Source organism: Balaenoptera physalus (assembly GCF_965194825.1).
Source record: "Balaenoptera physalus genome assembly, chromosome: 15".
NCBI classification, from domain to species: domain Eukaryota; kingdom Metazoa; phylum Chordata; class Mammalia; order Artiodactyla; family Balaenopteridae; genus Balaenoptera; species Balaenoptera physalus.
The window spans coordinates 58,683,613-58,700,681 of record NC_138894.1 but is presented as its reverse complement, the minus strand read 5'-3'; the positions used below and the strand labels follow the sequence as shown (position 1 = coordinate 58,700,681).

Genomic DNA, 17,069 nt, shown 5'->3' with positions numbered 1-17,069 from the left:
GTAATTCTATTTTTAGTTTTCTGGGGAACCTCCATACTGTTTTCCAAGTGGCTGCACCAACTTACATTCCCACCTTTTCTCCACACCCTGTCCAACATTTGTTACTTGTAGACTTTTTAGTGATGGCCATTCTGACTGGTGTGAGGTGGTACCTCATTGTAGTTTTGATTTGCATTTCTCTAATAATTAGCGATGTTGAGCATCTTTTCATGTGCTTATTGGGCATCTGTATGTCTTCTTTGGAGAAATGTCTATTTAGGTCTTCTGCCCATTTTTCGATTGGGTTGTTTGTTTTTTTGTTGTTGAGTTGTATGAGCTGTTTGTATATTTTGGAAATTAAGCCCTTGTCAGTCTCATTGTTTGCAAATATTTTCTCCCAATCTGTAGGTTGTCTTTTCGTTTTGTTTGTGGTTTCCTTTGCTGTGCAAAAGCTTCTAAGTTTGATTAGGTCCCATTTGTTTATTTTTGTTTTTATTTCTATTGCCTTGGGAGACTGAGCTAAGAAAACATTGGTAGGATTTACGTCAGAGAATGTTTTACAAAATTATGATCTCTTCTAGGAGTTTTATGGCATCATGTCTTATGTTTAAGTCTTTAAGCTATTTTGAGTTTATTTTTGTGTGTGGTGTGAGGCTGTCTACAACTTCATTGATGTACATGTGGCTGTCCCAACTTTCCCAACACCACTTGCTGAAGAGACCGTCTTTTTCCCATTGTATATTCTTGCCTCCTTGGTTGAAGATTAATTGACCGTAGGTGTGTGGGTTTATTTCTGGGCTCTCTATTCTGTGGAACTTTATGCTCTTGAACAATGTTGGTTACTTATGATTCTGTGGTCAGCTTGAGAGGAAACAGTGATAAGATACTTGGTGGAACAGGAAAGAAGCATAGGGAGATTCTAGATCAGAGGTGTCTTCTCTATGGATACTTACCATTTATGGAGAGTGGCCTAAGGAGTTTTAGGAAAAGAAGAGGAAAAGAAAGATGAGGTAGGTGAAGCCAACATCAGGTTTCTTTCATCCTTTTCCTGACCCCCTTAAACTTCTCTTCCTGCTTTATCATGAGAACTCAGAAATTTTTTGTGATTGTTAGAACTCACTTTTTTAAACTGTTCCGGGGGGAAGAATCGCTTGAGAAGCTCATTGCAGTTTCACAGGTGGGCCCCAACCTTGGGGATTCTGTATTCCACCTCCAAGTGATTTTATTGTGGATAATCTTAGATCAAACTTGGAGAAGCCCAGTTAGAGCCAGAGGATTAGCTAGGAAGCCCAAGTTTGCTGTGATTTGGCTGCATCCCGTACTCAGTTTTGTTTGCTTTGTTTTTAAAATCTAGAGTACAAGGCATAGAAATCTTTTCTGGAGCAGTAAGTGCCTGAATAATTGTGTTTGTTTGTATAGCCTGTGACTGGTTCGTAATACAAGCTTGGTAGCAGATTATTTCCCCACTGATTTGGCATTTGCTACAACAAATATATCTACTGCCAACTCCCTAAATATTATCTTGACATCCTATAGAGTTTGTTATTTTTCTCTTTATTTTCATCTTTTAAAGTGTTTCAAGGTCCTTTAAACCAGTGGCCTAGCCTGGGGCTGTCCTCCCCTCCCCTGCCACCTCTGGGACATTTGGCAGTGTCGAGACATTTTGGGTTGTTACTCTGGAAAGAGTATAGTGGGTGGAATTCAGGGATGCTGTTAAACAGCACAGAACAACCCCTCACAGCAAAGAATTATCTAGCCTAAATGTCAATATTGCCAAGGTTGCAAAATCTTTTTTTTTTTAACTTTTTACTTTATATTGGAGTATAGCTGATTAACAATGTTGTGATAGTTTCAGGTGCACAGTTTCAGGTGCACAGCAAAGCGACTCAGCCATATGTAAACATGTAGCCATTCTCCCCCAGGCTCCCCTCCCATCCAGGCTGCCACATACCAAGGTTGCAAAATCTTGCTTTAATATTTGTAGTCATTATATGATTACTACAGGGGCAGCATATTTTCCCCTTCATATGACATGCTAGATGAACATTATGATGATGCAGGAATTGTAAATGCTGATGGAGAGATCAGTAAATAGTTAAGAAATTTAGAAAGCTGATTTGGTTCCTTTTCCTGTTCCTGTGCAATTTGAGGATTAATTTACTACTCGTATAGTTTACAAATGTAAGGAAAATGGTTGTTCATCTGATAGTGTTCTAAACCTAGGATCGTCTTCTGTGCCCACGCCATTTCCCCTACCTTTGAATGTTAAAGTTTACCTTTCAGCTATTACTTCAGTACCATCTTACTACACAGTTTTTCATACTGCATGTTGTGACGCAGTGGTGGGTTATGAAGTTAGTGTAGCAGGTGATAACTAGCATTTTTGAAAAGTTAAATACAATAGAAAAATAAAAGAGTGCACCACATATAGTAAGAGTTAAGTTTTGTCTTGCAAAACCTATTTTAATTATATGTTGTCAGGGAGGAAAGTTTCTTTTTCCTACTACTCTCCTAGTTCTTTGGCTGTGGCCCTATGAATTGGACTGACAAAAGACAGATTAACAAGAGAAAAAACAAACAAGTTTATGCTTACATGTGGGAGCCCTCAGAGATGAGTAACTCTAGGTTTAGTTGGAACTTGGGCTTATATAACATCTTAGCAAAGGAACGATAAATTTTCAGAGAAGTGACAAGACAAAGGAAAAGGACTTTGAGTTCCTAGGGCTACAAATTGTGGGAAGGGAAATGTATGGAAACTAAAGGTAGATAAAGGCTAGCTGGTAGGATTATGTACGTTCCTCTGTTGTCATCTCCAGGCTGTTAAGGGTCTAAAGTTGAGATTAATTGTTGTCCTTCCTGGTAAAGAAGGAAGGAAGGGGGAGCACCTTGGTAAATTTATGTCCTGCTTTTGGGCAAATAGGGAGAAGGCAAAGAGCTTTCCTCTTTTCTGCTTCTCAATTGTCCTCAACTAAAAATAGTCCTTAAGGACCAAAGTAGTCCTTATGGACACTAGAGTGGCATGTTTTGAGGTGGCTTATTTTGCCCGCTACAATATCTGTGCATGTGTGTGCTGGGTCATGATGTAAAACTATATTTCTTGCTGTGGATTGCAGGGAAAAAAAAGGAAAGCCACTGATTCCAATAAATTACAAAAGCAATATTAGCTGCGTGTTTTATAGTTCTTGAAACAAGCTAAGATTTTATTTATTGATTTTGTGAAGCAATAAACTTATTTCAGTTTTTTAATTAGAAAATTTTGGCTTTGTACTATCATGAGGTAATTTTAGAATGCATTTTGAATTTATAAGACTTTCTGATAGAATAAGTATTGAATTTGGCAACATTCTTGAATTGTAATTCTGTTTCATTAAAGATCATTGTTTTCATGTGCAATAATGTGTCAATATCAACAGAGTCCCAATAATGAGATTCCTCTATTTAAGAAATGTCAATTTGATGAAAGGCAAACAAAATTGGGTATATTTCAGTATCATATGCTACTACTTAACTAAACATTAATTTGGTTATTAACTAATCAGAAGCTTACATCACAGTGTTATGGATCTTTCCCTCCTCTACAAAAAACTAACATTTCAGAATAGATTCAAGCTTCTTACATGGAGTTTTTGAGTTGAGACATGCACCTAGTTGACAAATTTTAGTTTCATACTAAAATATTTAAGATTAATTCTAGTATAATTTATTTCAGATTAAATTTAGTAGAAGCTTTCGTAGAAGATGCAGAATTGAGGCAGAGTTTACAAGAAGATTTACTTCGTCGATTTCCAGATCTTAACCGACTTGCCAAGAAATTTCAAAGACAAGCAGCAAACTTACAAGATTGTTACCGACTCTATCAGGGTGTAAATCAACTCCCTAATGTTATTCAGGCTCTGGAAAAATATGAAGGTAATAAAATGATTTTGTTTTTGTTTTCCTTCACTCTCAATATACTTAGCAAATGTTCTGTCCTTTTAAAGTTGGTTCTGGTGACTCATCCTTAAGTTTTCCTAAACTTAAACTTAGGTTTGTATTGCCCTCTGGCTGTATCACAGAAGCCACAAGTCATGAGACAATTTAGAATTTTTGTTTTTTAGAAATGAATATTAGGATTACGAGGTTTATTAATAGGTGTCTTGCACTAACAGTGGCAGTTGAACAGGGTTTGATTGCTAAAGACTCACAGGACCCGAAATGACAGTGCTTACAAACATATGGTTTATTACGGGAAAAGGATACAGTCTAGCAGCCGCACTAAAGTAAGGATAATGCATCACAGCCAAAGGCTGTCACAGCAAGGGGGCCAGGGAGGTCAGGTGCAGGTACCTATAAAAAGGTCCTTGGTGAGGTGCACCTTCTCAGATCAGGGACCATTATTGTATGCAGAACACCCTGGAACCAGGGAGCCTAAAACAGTCTTGCTGGGCTTTTTAATCTTTTGCTGGTCTTGTGGGCGTATTCCTGTTCTGTAACTAGCTTCTACAGCAGAGCCCTCTTGGGGCCTCAGTGAGACCAGGTGCAAATCATCGATCACATGGTGCTAAGCTGAATGATCCACCTTGAATCTCCTGGGACTAGAGATTACAAAACAATACAATTAGTAGGTTTCATGCCTTGACCAAGGGTCATTGCCAAGCAGGAACTTTAAGAAAACACCTCAGGCTAATTCCAGGCCTGCTGGAATTAACCTTTCCAGTACACCTATGAAAGAAAGTTAAGACAGAAGGTCTTGGTGGTAACAGTTGAAGTCAGAGGGAAGTTACTACAATAAAGTAAGCAAAGTCATATATTAGTTAATATAGTATTGGTAGATAAAATCAACTTGCTCCTACAAACATAGTTTTTAACTTTAAGTGAACATAAGTTTCTACAGCAAATATTTTAGTAAGTACAGAGTTATATGTCTAATACATAAAGCAATTTAAGTTTCAGAGTTAAAAATCGACATCTCTTAGAACTATTGAAAACAAACCTTTCAATATTTTGAGAAAGCTTTATGAATTTTTTTGTAGGCAGACTTAAAAAAAAACTATGATGACTGGTACAAAATAAGTATAGATTTAATTTAAATTTTATGGTAACCTTTCCTCTTATTTATCTAACAGAGTGTTAAAGAATAGCTAACTGCTTATCGTTTCAGAGTACCGTTGTATAAAAAGTATTCCTATTCTAGTCAAGGCTCCTCTTTAGACTGATGAGGCTTAAATGCCCTTGAATTTAGTTCCACCAAAGTGGAATTAAAGAAAATGGGTCTTTAATCTTTTCTGTTTCGCGTTTCCTTAGTGTGGCTTAATTTCCCTCCTTTGTGGCTCAATTTGCTCATCCTGTAAATGAATATCTTCTACTGCTATGATTTTCTGATTCTGTCTCCTCTGGCCTCATTCCAGCAGGATCATTTGGAAGCACAGGGGGATTGACCAGTGTTAGGGATGTAATCAGGGTGTAATCGTGGAGATAGGCTCTCTAAAACAATTTACTCTTACCACTTAACATCAGCTGTTTTAAACATTTCTCTCACATCTCTTCCCTCATGAGGTAAAAAAGCCATCCTTGTCCCTGTGTCCTCCTCTTGTACCTGTACTCAGTGAAGTTTCTGAAAGCCTACATTTCCATATTCCATTCACTCCACTGGCTTCAGCCCTGACCACTGTACTGAAATGGCATTTGCTAAGTGACTTACTTGTTGCTAAATTCAGTGAACACGGTCCAGTCCTTATCTTACTAGGTTTCACTGGTGAGTGTGACAGGCTTTTTTTCCTCCCAGTTTTATTGAGATATAATTGACATATAACATTGTATAAATTTAGGTGTACAACACGATTTGATATGTATACATATACTACGTAAATGATCACCACAGTAAGTTTAGTTAACATCGTCACCTTACGTAGTTAGTGTTTTTTTTCTTATGATGAGACCTTTTAAGGTCTAATCTCTTAGCAGCTTTTCGAATATACAGTACAGTTTTTGTTTTTGTTTTTTAATTACAGTCACCATGTTGTACATTACCTTGCCAGGACTTAAATCTTATAACTTGAAATTTGTACCTTTTGACCACCTTCACCCATTTCCTCCACCCCCTGCCTCTGGCAACCACCAGTCTGTTCTGTATTTATGAGTTTGGTTTTATTAGATTCCACATATAGGTGAGATCACAAAGTATTTGACTTTCCCTGTCTCACTCTTTTCACTTGACATAATGCCCTCAAGGTCCATCCATGTTGTTGCAGATGGCAGGATTTCTTTCTTTATGGTTGAAGGATACTCCCTTGTACATATGTATCACAGTTTCTTTATCCATTCCTTCGCCGGTGGACACTTAGGTTGTTTCCGTGTCTTGGCTGTTGTAAATGATGCTGCAGTGAACGTGGGGGGTGCAGATATTTCTTCGAGATAACGATTTTGTTTCCTGTAGATATATACCCAGAACTGGAATTGCTGGATCCTTCTATTTTTTGCCATCCTCTTCAGTGTAGTCACCCCACGCCCACCCCACAACCCCCAGTTCTATTTTTGGCCCTCCTTTCACTCAATACCTGAAACCTTAAACCTGGGATTTTTGAATGAGTTCTTGAAAGTATCCTGAAATTTTATGCAAAATTTTGTGTATATGTATTTTTGGAGGGGGAAAGGATCTGCAAGTTTCATCAGATAGTCAAAAGTCTATGTAAACCACCACCACCCCCCAAAAATGTAAGAAATATTGCTCTGCATATTCTCTGGGGAATCTTTCTTATTCCCTGAGATAAGCATGGAAGTTAGGAATTGGATTTGAAAGGCTTGGCTCTCTTCATGAACCTCTCTGCATATGTGTGGCTTAATGTACTTGAGAGTTTTCAACAAGTCAGTAATTCCCTACTTTTTCGGTGTTACACTTAATATAAGACCTGTGAGATATCATAACATTAGACATCATCACATACAGACCTGTGAGATATCATAACATTATGTAAATCAAATGCTTTACGTTGTCAGTTTGATAACTGATGTCCAGTTAAGGTATTTGAAATCACCCAGCCTAGAAAATATTAAAGGAGGAAGACTGTTCCAAGTTTCGTGGTGCTAAGAGCTATGTATTTTCTTTCAGTAACATGGAACATTGGAGAATGTAGGTGTATCCTAGTCACTGGGAACCTAACTAATCTCTCTTGAGTTGATTTACAATATTAGTTTCAGGTGTACAACATAGTGATTCAGTATTTTTATAGATTATACTCCATTTAAAGTTATTATAAAATATTGGCTATATTCCCTATGCTGTACAATATATCCTTGTAACTTATTTTACCCATAGTAGTTTTACCTCTTAATCCCCTACCCCTATGTTGCCCCTCCCCCCTTCTCTCTCCCCACTGGTAACCACTAGCTTGTTCTCTATATCTGTGCATCTGTTTCTGTTTTATTATATTCATTTGTTTGTTTTATTTTTTAGATTCCGCATATAAATGATAGCATACAGTATTTGGCTTTCTCTGTCTGACTTCATTAAGCATCATACCCTCCAGGTCCATCCATGTTGTTGGAAATGGCAAAAATTCATCCTTTTTTATGGCTGAGTAATATTCCATACACACACACACACACACACACACACACACACACACACACACACACACACACACACACACACACACACACACACACACACATCTTCTTTGTCCATTAATCTGTTGATGGACACAGGTTCCTTCCATATCTTCTTGGCAATTGTAGATAATGCTGATAGGAATATTGGGATTTGTGTATCTTTTTGAATTAGTGTTTTCATTTTCTTTGGATATATACCCAGGGGTGGAATTGCTGGATCATATGGTAGTTCTGTGTTTAGTTATTTTTTTTTCCATACTGTTTTTCACAGTGGCTGCACCAGTTTACACTCCCACCAACAGTTTATGAGGGTTCCCTTTTTTCTACATCCTTGCCAACAATTTCTTATTTGTGGTCATTTTAATGATAGCCATTCTGACAGGTGTGAGGTGATGTCTCACTGTGGTTTTGATTTGCATTTTTCTGATGATTAGTGATGTTGAGCATCTTTTCATGTGCCTCTCTTGAGTTTAAAATGGCATTTTGCAGAGTTCAGCATAGCTCCTTAGCCTACTGACTTCATGGAGAAAGTCAAAACTGAGGCTAATTTATGAGGAAAAACCAAATGCACTGTCCTTAAAAGTAAAATCATTAAAAGTTTTAAAAAACATATTTGTATATTACTAGAAATTGAGTGTATTCTGCCATCTTGTGATGTTTTGGTTTTGATTAACTCTAGGTTTAATGTTATTTTAATGTTATTCCTGGAAAAAAATGAAAATAAAGTAAATTCAGAGACAGCAGAGGGCAGCAACAGTTTAGAAAGTAGATTTGCATTGAGTGATAAAAGCTCTACTGTAAATTATCTTTCTCCTGTTAAAAAAAAAAGGCTATTTGAAAAATATACTTGGCCTCCCTTATTCCTCATATCTTTTAAAATTGAAAAGTTGAGACACACATTTGCAGCAACATGGATGGATCCAGAGTTTATCAAACTAAGCGAAGTAAGTCAGAAAGAGAAAGACAAATACCATATAATGTCATTTATACATGGAATCTAAAATACGACATAAATGAACCTATCTACAAAACAGAAACAGACTCATAGACATAGAGAACAGACTTGCGGTTGCCAAGGGGGAAGGGGGTCACGGAGGGAAGGATTGGGAGTTTGGGGTTAGCAGATGCAATCTATTATATATAGAATGGATAAAAAACGAGGTCCTACTGTATAGCAAAGGGAACTATATTCAGTATCCTGTGATAAACCATAATGCAAAAGAATATGAAAAAGAATATATATGTGTAACTGAATCATTTTGCTGTACAACAGAAATTAACATAACATTGTAAATTAACTATAGTTCAGTAAAAATTTTTTTAAAAGTTGAGGCACAACCTAAAACAATGGTATTCTGCATTTGGAGCAAATTTCTGATAGTGCTTAAAACAACTCTAAGTATCTAGATTTTGTTGATGAATTTTATTGTAACAGCTATCCTACTGAGGTATTAACCCTTCCCTCTGCCTACATCCAAGTAATCATCCTTTTCTGTTTCAGTATATTTGAAAACCTTACATGTGCTATTTTCCCTCCCCTGGTCATTGTATCCTCCTCAATGAACCCATAGTAATCTTTCTTAGCACGTCTGATCATATCATTTCTTCCCTTTTGGTTATGAACACATTAATTTGCTTCCCATAACCTACCAGAAGAAGCCCCATTCCTGTGCCTGGCTGGCTGCTACTTCTCAGTCAGCCTCCCTTATACTCCCTCACCTACTCTTCTCACTGTACTGGTTCTCCAGACTGCTCTGATTTTTTATGCTTTTCTCCATGTTTTTTCTTTGTCTTAAATGCCCTTCACTACCTTGTCCACGTGATGGAACCCTACTAATATTTAAGGTTGAGCTCAAATATCACCCTTTCTGTGAAGCTTTCTCTGCCCTCCTCATGCAGTTTTCTGGTTTCCATAGCACCTCTGCTTATCTCCATTGCTTTTTAACCCTAAATAACATAGTAAGTTAGTCTAATAATAATCCCCCCTTTTAACGTGATTGCTCAGTTTCCTTCTAAATAGAAGATAAGAATATGAAAGCAATTTATTTAGCATTTCTGAAAAGGAATCTCCTTTACTAATGTAGCACTTTTTAAACTTTAGCCTATAAAGCTGCAATTTAAGATCTGGTTGGATTTTGTATTTTGGAGATATTTTCTTTAAATTTCATCTTTATCAGTTTATAAAAGCAAGGTAAACTCTGTAGTAATTATTCTACCATCCAGAGGTAATCATTATTAATATTTTGCTTTATGTTGTTTCACTCTTTAAGCAAAATTATAGAAGGCCAGTTATGCTTAACACTTTCTTTGACAAGGAAGACTTGTTCTAATGTAGTTCATATACTAGGAAACAATTTGAGCATAATGTGAATTTTGTGTTGCTTATGCACATTTTGCCCATGGGAAACACTGGGTGAATGCAGAAAATTGCACCCAGCTGAACTGAGCAGTGTAGGCATACACAAAGTGTACACAGACACACACACACCTCAAGCATCCACCGTGTGTTCATGAGCCACACTCGTTTGCATGTGGTGTTACAGCTTTGCACTGCACTTCAGAGGACTCACCATTTCACAGTAACTTACAAGCTGCAACCTTTTGGAAATGCACCTCCACAAGCAAACTTCATGTCTTTTGTGAGGTAAAATGCGTTATTTATTGTAGTATTTTTGTATTTCCTGTACATTTAATTTAATTTAACATGTGTAAAACTGCCCTTTAAAATTTTTTTGTTTTTTATTTCTTTTCTTAATTTTATTTATTTTTTCATGGAAGTATAATTGACTTACCCAGTTAGTGTCAAGTAATAGAGGTTAAATTATGGCAACTAACAATTACTACTATTTTTACTATTGTAAAATCAGTACTGTTTATTTATTAAATGTACAATTAGAACATTTTTATCCCACCAATATATTCTATTACACTTTTGCATACAGCCAGTTCTGTTATAATGTAACATATGCATCCCTATGCAAAACTGTGCAATAAAAACTAGTTTACGAGATAAAAGAGGTCAAGGCACAACACTCAGAAACTTCATCAGTCACACTTCTGGTCACTAAATGTATGGAGGTTTTGCCCCACACCAAGTGATTTCCTGTGACACTAACTGGGTGTTCTGCAGTTTAACTCAGTTCTGACACTGTCTCCCTGGAGATAGCATCAGATCCCATAGGTTAAGGGCTCAATCCCACAAGCCTGGTGCCCTGCAACCTCTCCACCCAGTCTCAAGCCCAGGTATTACCTGTACTTCTGACCAACCGATTACAGATGAGGTCCCAATGACCCCCCTTCTCAGGTTTAATCAGTTTGCTAAAACAGCTCACTGAACTCAGGGAAACACTTACTTACACTTAACAGTTTATTGATACAGGACGCAGATGAACAGCCAGATGAAGAGATAGGGCAAGTCTCGGGGGGTTCCTGAGCACAGGAGCTTCTGTCCTATAGAGTTGAGTTGCGTCACCCTTCTGGTGGATGTGTTTCCTCTCCTGAAAGCTTTCTGAACCGAACATGCCCCCCGCCACCACTACTGGGGTTTTAGGAAGCTTCCTCATGTAGGCATGATCAATTATTAACTCCATTTCCAGCCCCTTTCCCCTCTCTGGATGACGGGGGTCGGGGGGGGTAGAGCTAAAAATTCCAAGCTCCTAATCATGGCTTGGCCTTTCTGGTGACCAGCCCACATTCAAGAGCTCATCTCGGGTCACCTTATTAGAACAAGAGTTGCTCCTAGTGCTCTTGTCACTTAGGAAATTACAAGGGTTTTAGGAACTCTGTGTCAGGAACCAGGAGCAGAGACCAGTACATTTTCTGTTATCTCACAGAGACTAGCATGGTGTAAAATGATACTCATAAGTAATCAGTGGAGTCAGAAGAGAAAGTCAGCATAGGAAAGAAAATTACTGTTTTGTCAAAATGACAATAGTAAAAAAGGAAAATGAGGTATATTGTCAGAGAAAGTATAACCTGCAAATGACGGAACAGAAACAGGTGGCTGTGCTCAACAAAAGGGATGACGTGACCCAAGAATCTGAAAAGGAAGAGAGGGCAGGGGCCATGAGGGAGGATAAGAGGCCAAAACTATAGGGCGGCTGTTGGTGGTGGAGGAATAACGGAGATGCCCTTGTGCTAAAGGTTGTTATTCAGAGCGATTGAATTATTTTATCTTTTACCATGATTGACTGCACTTCAGCTGTTGGCTTCTTTGCTAATTTGGTAGTGTTTTGGCTCCAGCCTCATGTTTGTGTGAATACTGTAAACTTTCATTAGCAGCATCTTGCTAGCCTTTTTTCCACTTATGTGAAATTTTTTTTTTTTAAAGTTTTATTCACTTTTTAAAAAAAATTTATTTATTTATTTATTTATTTTTGGCTGTGTTGGGTCTTCGTTTCTGTGCGAGGGCTTTCTCTAGTTGCGGCAAGCGGGGGCCACTCTTCATCGCGGTGCGCGGGCCTCTCCCTATCGTGGCCTCTCTTGTTGCGGAGCACAGGCTCCAGACGCGCAGGCTCAGTAGTTGTGGCTCACGGGCCTAGTTGCTCCGCGGCATGTGGGATCTTCCCAGACCAGGGCTCGAACCCATGTCCTCTGCATTAGCAGGCAGATTCTCAACCACTGCGCCACCAGGGAAGCCCCTTACGTGAATTTTTAAATCCATTTCATAAATATATTTAAAGGTCAGATAAAGTTTAATTGTACTTCATAAAACTTCTAGGTTGGAGTTAATAATACAAGGAAATTACGTTAAATTAGTCAAGAGAACATGGGCATAGAATACATTTTTAAATCTTTGTTAATTGAAACTCATGTCTTTTTATTACCATTTACCAAAATACTTACTAGAACAAGGATGTTAATACTAACTTGATAATTAATTTAGACTTTAGGTTGGTTTTTCCCGTCGTGTTCTATTTGGAAAGTCTGATTCAGCAGATTTGTGACTAGAGGTAGGCCTCGGACCTGAGCTAGTGTCGGGAGGACACGTGTAGGGAGGCACCTCATATCTGTTACCCAGAACTCTCCTGTAGTTCATTTTGATTTTAGTGTCACTTGCTCATTTAACTTGATTAGAAAATCTTAGTGTCTTTTTCTTAATTATTTTGCCAGCCGTTTCCAGTTACTTCTCAGTTACATTAAATAAAATGTAAATGATTTGAGAGAGAAGACGTTTACCAGTGAGTATCAATAATTTAGGTGCAATTACAGCCAATTTACCCAGCAACCTCAACTTTGCCAGACACAGATCTGGGAAAGTCTTCTTGTGGTGGGAAGTTGGGGGCCTGTGGTGTGGTTGGTGTCTGCCTGTGGTGAGTAAGACCAGGCATTGCAAGCTCGTGCCTGAAGGGGCCCGTCAGATTACAGATAATGAGGCAGAATGGTGGGCTGATATTCTGATGAGCTAGGGAAGTCATGATCTGACTAAAGTGGACCGCTGCTGGTCGGACTACCTGATTATCACCGAATGGGAATTCTGACTGAGGATTTCTCATATGGGCCCATGTTTCAAAGTCTACTCTGAATTCCTCTCTCTAAACTCTGCTTTTGGTGTTCTCTCTCTCAGTAAATGGCCCCATTATCTACCCAGTGGTCTAAGCCTTGGGAATCAGCCTTAACTGTTGCCTCTCCCTCTTTGCATTCACTCAGTCACCAAGTCCTGTTGGTATCGCATCATATATATTCTTCACCTCGGACACCTTTCCATCCCGCTGCCAGCACCCTAGTCCAGGCTATAGCATTTCTTACCTGAACTACTGTCAGCCTCCTAATGCTTTTACTATCTCTTGTCTTGGCTCTTTCTAATCCTTTCTCTTTGCTTCAGCCAACGGTCTTTCTCAATATGTAAATATATTTATAAATAAAAATATAAGTGTGTTGTTAACCCTTCAGGGGTTTTTCACTGCCGTTATATATTCACTGCCCTTATATTTCACTGCCTTATATTTTTGTGCGATTACTTGTCTATTGTCTGTTTCCCTCACATGCCATAAGGGCAGAGACAAGACTGTTTTGGGGTTTGACAGGCCCCTCATAAATTGTTGCCTCTGCCTATCTCTCTGTCTATCCTTTCCCTCCTAGGACTCATTGCCAGTGTTTCTCAGACTTTTTTGACCTTGTCTCACAGTAAGATACACATTTTCATTTGACTTAGTGCATACCCATGGGTGTGTCTATGCAGTGTTAAAAAACAAAATTCAACTGAGTGGATTTTAAAGATCTTAATGGCTTTAATGAACAATTCATGAATTGGGCAGCATCCCATCCAGGAGATAGAAAGGAGCTCTCTAGAGCTGTACAAAATGAAAGACATTCATAGGCAGAAGGGAGCTGAAACAAGGAAGTTATAAAAAGCGGGTTGGTTATTGTAAGGTTACTTTCCTTTAGGGGATTGTAGGGGTCTATCAGGTGTATTACCTAACTGGTGGTGATCAAGTGATTCCTGATTGGCTGGTTTAAGATTCCATTTCTGGCAGAGCCGAAACTGTAATTAAGGTAAGCCTCGATTTGGTGACATGGGGCTTAGCATAAGCGACTCCATTTGGGACCTGTTGTCTTGTTTTTAACAACATGTATACACGGTATATATAAAAACTGAAATAATTATATAATAAATTATATAAACTGAAATAATATGTAAAACTGAACCAACAATACAGTGTACTTTGACATTTTTCAATTTTTTCACTGAAAAATGCTAAGATTTATTAAATTAATTTTATGATGGAGAAGAGTCTGCAGTTTGAAAAAACAAACTGCATTTGTTTTTTGCATCTGTTCAAGTGAACTTGAACATCCTCTGGATCTCACATATACTGCACACTCATTGGCCTTTGTATGTGCTGTTCCTTTAGAGTCAGACATTTATCCCTTCCTGTCTCACCTGGCTTTGTTGTCTTCATCTTTAGATTTTCACCTTCAAAGTCATTTCTTTGGGTAGGCCTACCTTGTTCCTACATTTGAGTACACTCCTGTCCTGGTTATGTGTTTCCAAAGCACCCTGTATTTCCCTGTCATTATACTTGCCATCCTTCTTTGTAATTAGTTTAATGACTGTGTCATCTCTCCCTAACACCTGAGTGTACGGTATGTCCCCAAGGAACAAGTATTCCAGCCCAACTTCTGACATGTAATAGGCCTTCAGAAACTTCTTTTGGGAGAATGAGAAAATACCACTTAGTGTAGGAGAGAGAATGTGTCAGAAAGGAAACTGAAAAGCAGTAAAAGAATGGGAAAGTACTTAATGATGAATGATGGTGCTAGGAGTTCAAGATGCTTTGTCTTATCATTGTTATTTAAGAGGTCCTGAAAGCTTACGGTGTTCTTTATTTTACTTTAGTGTCTATACTAATAAAGGTATGTTAGCAAAAATTGATTAATTCATTGCTTACATCATAACAAAGGACTGGTATCCAGAGGTTGTTAGGGAAGATAAGGGAGAAGCAGAAACAGCGAGAAGGTTTAGCAAACACTTGGAGTACTCACTGTGTTCCTGACACTCACTGCTAGCTGCTGAGGCTATGATAGGACCCCAAAACAGTCTCTGCCCTTATAGCGTGTGAGGGAAACAGACATTAGACAAATAATCACACAAAAATATAATTTTGATAGATGTCATAAAAGGAGAATTCTAAAGTGGTATATCAAGAAAGTGCAACATTTTGTTCTGGGGCAGTGCACATGCCAAGGTGGTTTTCATTGGTGTTTTTGCAACTTGACAAGTAGCCGTGCGGCTTGCGGGCTCCTAGTTCCCTGACCAGGGATTGAACCCGGGCCCCAGCAGTGAAAGCGCTGAGTCCTAACCACTGGACCGCCAGGGAATTCCCCTGAAAATTAACCTTTCTGAATTCACTAAGGATAGTCTCCATAGTATTTCTCTCAGTCTATGATTAAGTGGCATGAACATAGGCAAGATGGAGAAAACAAGTCCCAAAACTGGTGTTAATACACCAGTTAAGGCTTAGATTTAGAAACTGGCCTGGGCATCATTCCAGGAGTATATTTAATGAACCACTTACTCTTTTTTTTTTTTTTTTAAGTATTTAAATATTTATTTATTTATTTTTGGCTGCATCGGGTCTTAGTGGCTGCACGCGGAGTCTTCATTGCAGCATGCGGGATATTTCATTGCGGTGCGTGGGCTTCTCTCTAGTTGTGGTGTGCAGGCTCAGTAGTTGCGGCGCATGAGCTCGGTAGTTGTGGCTCACGTGCTCAGTTACCCCACGGCATGTGGGATCCTAGTTCCCTGACCAGGGATCGAACCTGCGTCCCCTGCATTGGAAGGCGGATTCTTAACCACTGGACCACCAGGAAAGTCCCTGAACCACTTACTCTTGATAGACTCATGGGCTTTCAGTTTATCCTGAAATTTGTTATAATTTTTATCATAGTAAATGATGATGAAATGTTTGATAGTGATTAAATTATGCTTTGGGTTGTTACAGTAGTGTAAATACTTATGCTTATTGACCTAAACGTTGCAGCAGTTTCTGAGGCACATAGCAGCATTCTTTTAAAATTTTTCCTTGTGATGAGAATTCTAAGGATTTACTTACTCTCTTAACAGTTTTCATACGTATCATACAGCAGTGTTAACTATAGTCGTCATGCTGTACATTATATCCTTAGTGCTTATTTATCTTGTAACTAGAAGTTTGTAGCTTTTGACCACCTTCCTCCGATCCCCCTCCCCTCCCAGCCACAAATCTGATCCCTTTAACTATGAGTTGTTTTTGTTGTTGTTGTTGTTTTAAGATTTCACGTATAAAGTGAGATCATAAAGTATTTGTCTTTCTGGACTTCCCTGGTGGTGCAGTGGTTAAGAATCCGCCTGCCAGTGCAGGGGACATGGGTTTGAGCCCTGGTCCGGGAAGATCCCACATGCCTTGGAGCAACTAAGCCCAAGCACCACAACTACTGAGCCTGTGCTCTAGGGCCCGCAAGCCACAACTACTGAGCCTGGGGCCACAACCACTGAAGCCCGCACGCCTAGAGCCCGTGCTCTGCAACAAGAGAAGCCACTGCAATGAGAAGCCCGCACGCCACAACAAAGAGTAGCCCCTGCTCACCGCAAGTAGAGAAAGCCCACGTGCAGCAATGAAGACCCAACGTAGCCAAAATTAAATAAATAAATAAATTTATTTCAAAAAAACAAAGTGTTTGTCTTTCTTTGACTTATTTCACTTAGCATAATGCCCTCCAGGTCCATTCATGTTGTTGTAAATGGTGGTATTTCCTTTTTTTTTAATGGCTGAATAATATTCCTTTTTGTGTGTGTGTGTGTGTCTTTGTGTGTGCGCGCGTGTGTGCGTGCACGCCACATTTTCTTTATCCCTTTATCCATCGATGGATACTTAGGTTGTTTCCATATCTTGGCTATTGTAAATAATGCTACTATGAACATGGGAGGTACAGATACCTTTTCGAATTAGTGTTTTGGGTTTCTTTGGTTATATTCCCAGGAGTGGAATTTCTGGATCATATGGCAGTTCTATTTTTAATTT

At 38.7% G+C, this 17,069-nt stretch overlaps 1 protein-coding gene across 2 annotated transcripts in view; it reads left to right on the top strand.

Moving 5' to 3' along the window:
- MSH2 (mutS homolog 2) overlaps positions 1-17,069 on the top strand; it is a 72,756-nt gene that overhangs the window by 22,187 nt on the left and 33,500 nt on the right. For both annotated transcript variants that reach the window (XM_082427695.1, XM_082427694.1), the window contains one exon: positions 3,689-3,888. In XM_082427695.1, coding sequence (XP_082283821.1) covers positions 3,689-3,888 — 200 coding nt within the window. The remainder of the gene's footprint in view (positions 1-3,688; positions 3,889-17,069) is intronic.